This window comes from Aplysia californica, unplaced genomic scaffold (genome assembly GCF_000002075.1).
Source record: "Aplysia californica isolate F4 #8 unplaced genomic scaffold, AplCal3.0 scaffold00237, whole genome shotgun sequence".
Lineage (NCBI taxonomy): Eukaryota > Metazoa > Mollusca > Gastropoda > Aplysiida > Aplysiidae > Aplysia > Aplysia californica.
The window spans coordinates 780,308-787,807 of record NW_004797507.1 but is presented as its reverse complement, the minus strand read 5'-3'; the positions used below and the strand labels follow the sequence as shown (position 1 = coordinate 787,807).

General features: G+C 37.3%; 1 protein-coding gene across 1 annotated transcript in view; it reads right to left on the bottom strand.

The window, feature by feature from the left end:
- Positions 1-1,285: 1,285 nt before the first annotated feature.
- The window catches only part of LOC101859573 (actin-related protein 2/3 complex subunit 5-A), an 8,287-nt gene continuing 2,072 nt past the window's right edge, over positions 1,286-7,500 (bottom strand). Inside the window, exons 4-5 of the mRNA XM_005100138.3 lie at positions 5,819-5,992; positions 1,286-4,263 (exon numbers count right to left, since the gene is read on the bottom strand). Of these exons, the coding sequence (XP_005100195.1) occupies positions 4,201-4,263; positions 5,819-5,992 (237 nt within the window). The 3' untranslated portion in view covers positions 1,286-4,200. The remainder of the gene's footprint in view (positions 4,264-5,818; positions 5,993-7,500) is intronic.

Sequence of the window (7,500 nt, the reverse complement as noted above, 5' to 3'; positions counted from 1 at the left end):
CACTTTAAGCTTATTTAATCAAAGCTTGTGACTGCTTATGGAGTGGCCCGAGAGGGGTGAGCAGGCTATTTCTGTGGCAGTGAAACCGTTTTGAATGTTAGGCATACTGTTCATTGTTGATTATGAAACGTCTTTTTACATTTAATTTATAACGTTTACGTTTATGGGTGAATTTGACTGCTACAACGTTTCAAAATTAGGAAGGGAAGCAGTGATTATTTGATTATATAGACGCTTCGCCCCTGACTTCTATTCAAGAAAGATGGATAATTTCATCAAAATCAAACAAATGAACAAACCATAAAATGATACCAATAACGCCAGACGCCTAAAAACTGACGAGCGCCTGACTCCACCGTGTTGTGACACAATTCTAATTAATAATATTGTGTTCTTATTGTTATACCCAGTATCTTCCTTTCCATTTGGGGTCTCTGCCCGCTGTTGGTGGTTAGATTCAAAAGGGAAGTAGCTGTGTAATTAAGTTTTCATAAAGCGTTAAAACCGCGGTTGTGTCCCTTCGTCAAAATCTCTTGGGTTATTGGATAAAGCAGTGCTACTTCTGTTTTAGTTTTAGTAAGAGTTTTTAGTTTTAGTAAGAGTTTTACGGCATTTGCAACACAATAAGGTCATAGAAGTGCCGAAGATTAGAGGTGTTACAAGAGGGTAACAAACAAAAAAAGAAGGAGAGATCAGGATGAAAGATATTAGATAGGAAAGAAGAAGCAAACCACACCAGAGCACCCGTCAACCACCCACTAGTAAGAGTTTATCTGCACTTGCAACACAATAAGGTCATATAAGTGCCAAAGAATAGATGTGTTACTAGAGAGTAACATAAACAAAAAAGAAGGAGGGGAGATAAAGACGATAGATGTTTGATAGGAAAGAAGGAGCAAACCACACCAGAGCACCCGTCAACCAATCACTAAGTCTGTTTGAGGTAAACAAACAGCTAAGAAAAAAGGAAAGTAAAAAGAGGGAGAGAAAAGAAGGTAAAACCACAGCCGCCCTCCAAACAACAGTTGAGAAGTCAAACATTTAAAGACAGAAGAAAGGAAGTAGAAAACAAAAGCAAAAAACAAACAAAACAAAACAAAAATAAATACAAAACAAAACTACAACAAACTAGAGCCAGATAAAACTGAGACAAGAAATAGAACAAGGGAAGAAAAATAAAGTCACCACAAAAACAAATCCCTCCGGAATAAAAGAAAACAAAATGATGACAACTTCACTTGAAAAGAGTACCGTAATCAAATACGTCACAACTACAACAGAAATCTTCCTCGTGCATTTATAATTTTATTCATTTTGACATATACAAGAAATCATGAACATATTCAAGGTTTGCAAGAGTGAGTACAAATTGTTCGTATTCAAGGTATGTACCGAACCTGAACTTAGTTAATGTCTTATCATGCGATAACAGGATCCGAAAGAATAAAAGAGGAATAACAGAGTAACATTTTGCCATAATAATAATACGTGTAGCGCAAGAAATGCTGCTTGTCTGCCAAACATCCTAAACAAATACAAGTACACACACACACACACTCAATCACACAAACACACGCACACTAATACTTGCAGCACAAACACATATAAATAGAGCGAAGAAAACCTTGCAATATATTCCAAGAGTTGACCAAACAAACACTGCCCTGCCCACAGACCTGCCAACCCCTCCGTTAGCCAAAAAAAAAAAAAAAAAAAAAAAAGAATTTTCCTCAGGATCCTCCCTCAAAAACTTAAAGTTTGGGGAGGAAAAACATCTCCGTAAATTCAGATTACGTTGCGAACTGAATGTGGCAAATAAATGTTTATTGCAAATACACAATCTGCATGCAAATTGCATAGTGCAAATGCGCAATTTACATGCAAATAAACATGAGCATTTTGACATCATTTATGCCAAGTTGCGTAAGACAGATGGAAACAGAATTTTAAAAAGAAAACAGTGTTCCAAAGACAAAAAAAAAAGGTTAGCTCCGATCTTATCAGAGTACTTGGCGGTTCTGTGTCCACTATTCAGGGAGTTAGTTCTCGCTGTCTGGCCGCCAACATGGAAGGTAAACTGCTGTGTGAACGAGACTGAAAACCTGGGTAAAACAAATTGAATTCTGCCAACACGATGAACGACCAAAGAGCGTACCTAAATTGTTTCCTTTTTTCATTTTCTTAAATGAAGGTCTTTTTTCGTCCCCATCAACATGACTTAGATCACACCTACTTCCACACTGTAGCACAAACAACAACGTGGAAGACAAAGTCAAGCAACCACATTGATTCATACAGAATATAAGCTATAGCACTTAAACCTCCTAGTGGCTTTCCTTAACCTTCCTTCCTTAACCTTCCTCAAGATGTAGAGAGGAACATGTCTTGTGACCAAAATTAATCCTCAATGAAATTGTGCACATAGAGTAGAGAGAGAGACAGAGAGAGAGCAAATATTCGTACTCCTTTCTCATCCCACAACTCCCGTTCGCCTTTCCAGCCACAGTATTCCTTTTCTATACCAAAAACGTAAAGGTTTTTTGACCGGTTTGGAATCAGTTTCAGCAAGCACAGAATACTCAGAAATACTTTGAAGCACTTAACATTCATATTTCCCCCAAAACTAAAATACAAATACATGGAATGTGGACAAATCAAACACACAGAAATCAGTTACACTCTTAAGGCTCATGTTTTGTTTTTCAAAGCATTTCTATAACTCCAAAGGTTTTCAAGAGAATTCAAACTGTATCCTTCCATTGGCTCATGAGTAATTATAGAGATATATTTTCTAATTGGACGAAAATCCTCAAACTGCAGCAATCATTCGCTCAAGACAATACTAGCTCTCCATGTAGTATAAATTAGGACTTCTTTGAGTGCAAATCAAATCTGAAGGACCCTAGTCTCAATATTTTTAAAAGAAGTCTTCCTTCTGTCCAATCGAGCACAGACAAAAATGGCAGTTGGTTCTCTGTTTTAAACACAGAGAGTCAAAAGACAGGGAACACCACGTAAAGCAGCCAGTCAGACACTCCTGAAATAACACAAAGCAACCACCAACACCAGGAAAGACTTCTACAACTTATTGATTTGCACCCAAAAGGCAAGTTGACTATCATTCCACAAAACAGTACATGATAACTGTCATACAAGATACACAATTTAAACTATCCGAAACCTACTAGTGAGCTTTCAGACGTAAGGAAATTAAACGTAAGTGGTTTAAAAGAAGGAGAAAAGAAAAGGCACCCTCGTGTCACCAACATCTCATCACAAGGTGCACAGAATAAAAGGAATAATAATAAAAATAGCTGGCAAAGCTCGGCTGTCTAGCCCTCTGTTGACAAGAAAAAGCAATGCAAAACTGTAAATAAACACTAATGCTACACTAGGCTCTACTAAAAAATTAAACAAACTCTCCTGACCAAACATTTGGGAAACACCTAGGCTGTTGACATTTATTTCAAAAGTTTACATACTCAAGTGAAATACCCAGGAAAACCATTTTTTTCTGCCCAAAATCAATTAAAGAAAAATGTACTCATACCTGACAAATTCAGCATACCTCAGCTTATATTTCCAACTGCGACAACAATTATCAACCCAAATCATATCAAATAATTCTTTTATTAATGAAGCTAACAAACATTCAATTATAAATATTCATCTAGAGATATTGATACCAAGCTATAACCTGAAGGACCCCTATCTCACCGTCCTCTGCTAAAACAACAAGAAAAAAGACACCTACAGAGGAACCATCATCACAGCCGGGCAAGATGCTCTGCGTTTTTCAAAAACTTTATGCAGCCATACACGAAACCTAAAACCAAATATCATCTCATTGCAGAAAAGGCACAGACACCCACTTTTCTGAAGCGATGAGATCAAAAACAGTAGACAAAAATAAAAGATATTACAGAAAAAAAAAAAAATCTATCTCCTATCACATGAAAAGATGATAATATTCCGGATGAAAGCTACGGCACAGCGTACCCTCGCCAAAGGTTTGATGTCTGCTGCAGGTTTTTAATTATAATGTGGGCGTGGCAAACAACTTGAAGATGTGTTACAGATGAGGAAACATTCTCACAAGTCAATTCCTTAAAACAAAAGCAGAAAAAAAAAAGAAAAAACAGATTTAAAACTTTCAAGTCCATCATCAAAACATGCAAACACAGACGTCCCAGACTGCAGCTACACTCGCTTCCTGTCAGTCATTACCCGCATTATGCTGCCCAGACCACCTGCTGCAAATGCCTGGGGGAAAAAAAGCAACAACAAAACTAAACAATGTCATACATATCATTACTTCAGAGATATTTTTTTTAAGTGTCCACGAAAAAGTAAGGAAATTCAAAGATGAATATAGATCTATCCAAAAAAATGTTCTAAAATCTAAACATAAATTTCCAAAACAAAACTACAGAAATGTCTGACTACGTAAAATAGAAACTGAAAAGCAAAAGAATTAGAATCTGGCAAAGCTAAGAGTGTATTGGCAGTAGGATTGCGTTCAGGCTGGTCAACATATTGACTATTGACATACCGCGAAATTAAAAACAAACGAAATCAAACAAATGTTGAAACTTGACAATCTTCCGAAATATATTGGTACAAAAACCATTGGTTCTTCAACAAAGTTTATTCTTTTTCAAGTAGAAGAAGTGGATGAAAAACCCTACACAGCATCATTACTTGGAGTGACCATATCGTCAAGCTGCTACCTTTTTGGCCCAAGTCATTTCTTACACTTCAGAGATAATTTTTTTTTAAACTGTCTCAGTAACTGAAAAATGCACTTACAGCCCAAAATTTCCAGAGCTAATTAATTTATCGTCCCTCATTACTGCTGAAAGTTATTTTCCAATAAAAACCAAAATTATGGGATGTGACTGACACAGGCCGTTTCATGACTGTGGCCTCTGACTTAAGCCGTTTAGCGAAATGACTTGAGCAAAATTGTTTTTCTCTCGTTTTTAAATTCTGAAAGACTTAGGCCATTTTGAAAAGACTGAAATGGACAGTTAGACCCAAGACTGGGAGTAAGAAACTTGCCCACTAAAATGAAAGAGAGACGAATTGGCCTATGCCAGACTTAGGCCAAATTACAAGGGAAAATCAATGTCACAGTCGACTTAGGCCAAATGCAGTTTTTTTCTTTGAAATGATTTGGAGTATAATTTTAATCTTACATCACTATACTTAAGCAGATGTCAAGGAGTTCAGTGGTTCATCAGTTGTATTTTGGCCTCAGTTTCACTCAGGCCAAAAAGGTAGCAGCTTGATGATATCTCCTCAGCAAAGGACAAAGATAGACAAGGTTAAGTTTACCAAGTCTCTGTCTGTGGTTGGGTGTACTGGTGCAAGCATGTGTGTGCTTCGTTATACTTTAAAAAACCATTGTTGAATGTACAAAAAAAATAGTACTGTTCGGTTTGAGTTTTCTCTTTGAAAGCTGCAGCTATAAAAAGATTGGACCACATTACTCACAGCAGGATCGTCTGTATTTTGCACAATAACAGTATGTAGTTTTCTTTGATTTCATTATTTTGATGAGTGCCTTATTTCACCATGACACATGCATTGTGAGTGTATGTGTATGTGTGTGTGTGTGTGTGTGTGTGTGTGTGTGTGTGTGTGTGTGTGTGTGTGTGTGTGTGAGTGTATGTGCGCATGTGTATGTTCACGCATGCATGTGGTTAAACACCAAGAAAACAGATTAGTTAGTGTCTTAACAATAAAGATAAATCTTATCTTATCTAAAAAACAAAAATCTGTCTCTTTCAGAGTATTTCAGCAATAATCCACTCACTTTCTGATGCCAGGTAAGGAGGACAGCACTGCTGTTCTCAGAAGGCATCTCAAATCCCCGGTAGATGTACTTCATCAGTGTGTCGACATTTTTGCTATCCAGAGACTTGACGCACTGGTCAATGTCTCCTTTGAAGGAGGTCAGCACACGCACCACCAAATTGGCTGCACGGTCCTGTGGTGGAGAGAGTGGGGGGCGGAGAGTTAAAAGAAGCAAGGAGTTCAAATTTAGTATAAATTCCCGAGTCCTCTTTTCTTTCATTTTAAATCTAATGTCCCTTTTCTGTTGCGAATGTAAAGCAAAAATGATTCATAATAGCTTAAAATTGTAGTCAAAACAAGTAGTCAACTTTGTTGTCACTAGAAATTCTGCATAGGAACAGAGAAAGAGTGGATGAAGGTAAAATGATATATCACAGCGGTAGGGATGGCAAAGAAGTAAATGATGCAACAAGGAAGAAGTGTGGAGTACAAAGTAAACAAGTAAACAAACATAAAATAAACATAATCTTCTAAAGGATAATTAGCCTCAGTTCTCCGGCGACAAGAAAAGATGAGCAGAAGAAGACTACGCACAAAGTTTTGTGTCTTGAATTTTCCAAGAGAGAGTGAAGTTGGAAATGTGGTTCTACCCTTAACTAAATTCAAACGAGCGTTGGGAAATTAAAGAGTAGAACACCGATTACGGACTGTTTTGTTTTGCATATTTATAAAGCATTTTTTCTCTGTGACAGGACACAATTCATCGTCATATAGTCCTCACAGCTCCCTGAAAAGTAACAATACCGGACTCTCTTGAGAATGACAAGGGACCTCCCATTCAACAACTACCCCAATTCTGAATGTCCATCTTCAGTTGTTTCAGAAACACAAGACCGCCTTCTGAGGTGTGTGTGAAAAAGCAAAGCAGACAGACAGGAACAAAGGAGAAATTATAATAAATAAGAGTAAAACTAGTTCTGTCGAACCTTCCAATTACTTGTATTACTGGCAAAACCATGAAAAGCAAAACCACTCTCAAAAGTTCAAGGCACCTGGTGAGCCTCTAACTTCAATTAACAAAAACAACTGCAACAGCCACTATTGTTACTACTAATCAGAGTCCTCCCCCCCCCCCCTTCAATTGCAAGTATATCAACTTGTATTCAAGATAAATGGATACTTTTTTCATACAAATAAGGACTGATGAAGAAACGTTAAGATGACACCAATAACTCTACATGTCCAAAAATTAACGATAGTCTGATTCCACCACGCTGCCTCACATTTGACGTCAAACACTTTGAGTTTCATCTTTTCGAACGCAGTTCTTGAAATATCTTGATAACGACTCAGATTAATCTTACGATTCTGACACAGCGGATAAAGTACTTGCTTTCTGACCTCATGGTCTCAAACAGTAACTCAAAACGGCCCCAAAAACGGTCAGATAAAACTTTGCAATTCTGAGGTAGATCTAGCGATTTGGAAAACATGTAAATTATGAAAAGGTTCGTAAGTACCGTGGTTCTAATCATAGCGGAGCTATCTGGACGTTCTTGTAAAGGCGAAAAAGTCAGCCATGCAGTGTACAGCTTGCATTTCAGGGCTGTGGGTTAGGACAACGGTTATAAGATAAGATAAAATAAGATAAGATAAGATAAGATAAGATAAGATAAGATAAGATAAGATGAGATGAGATGA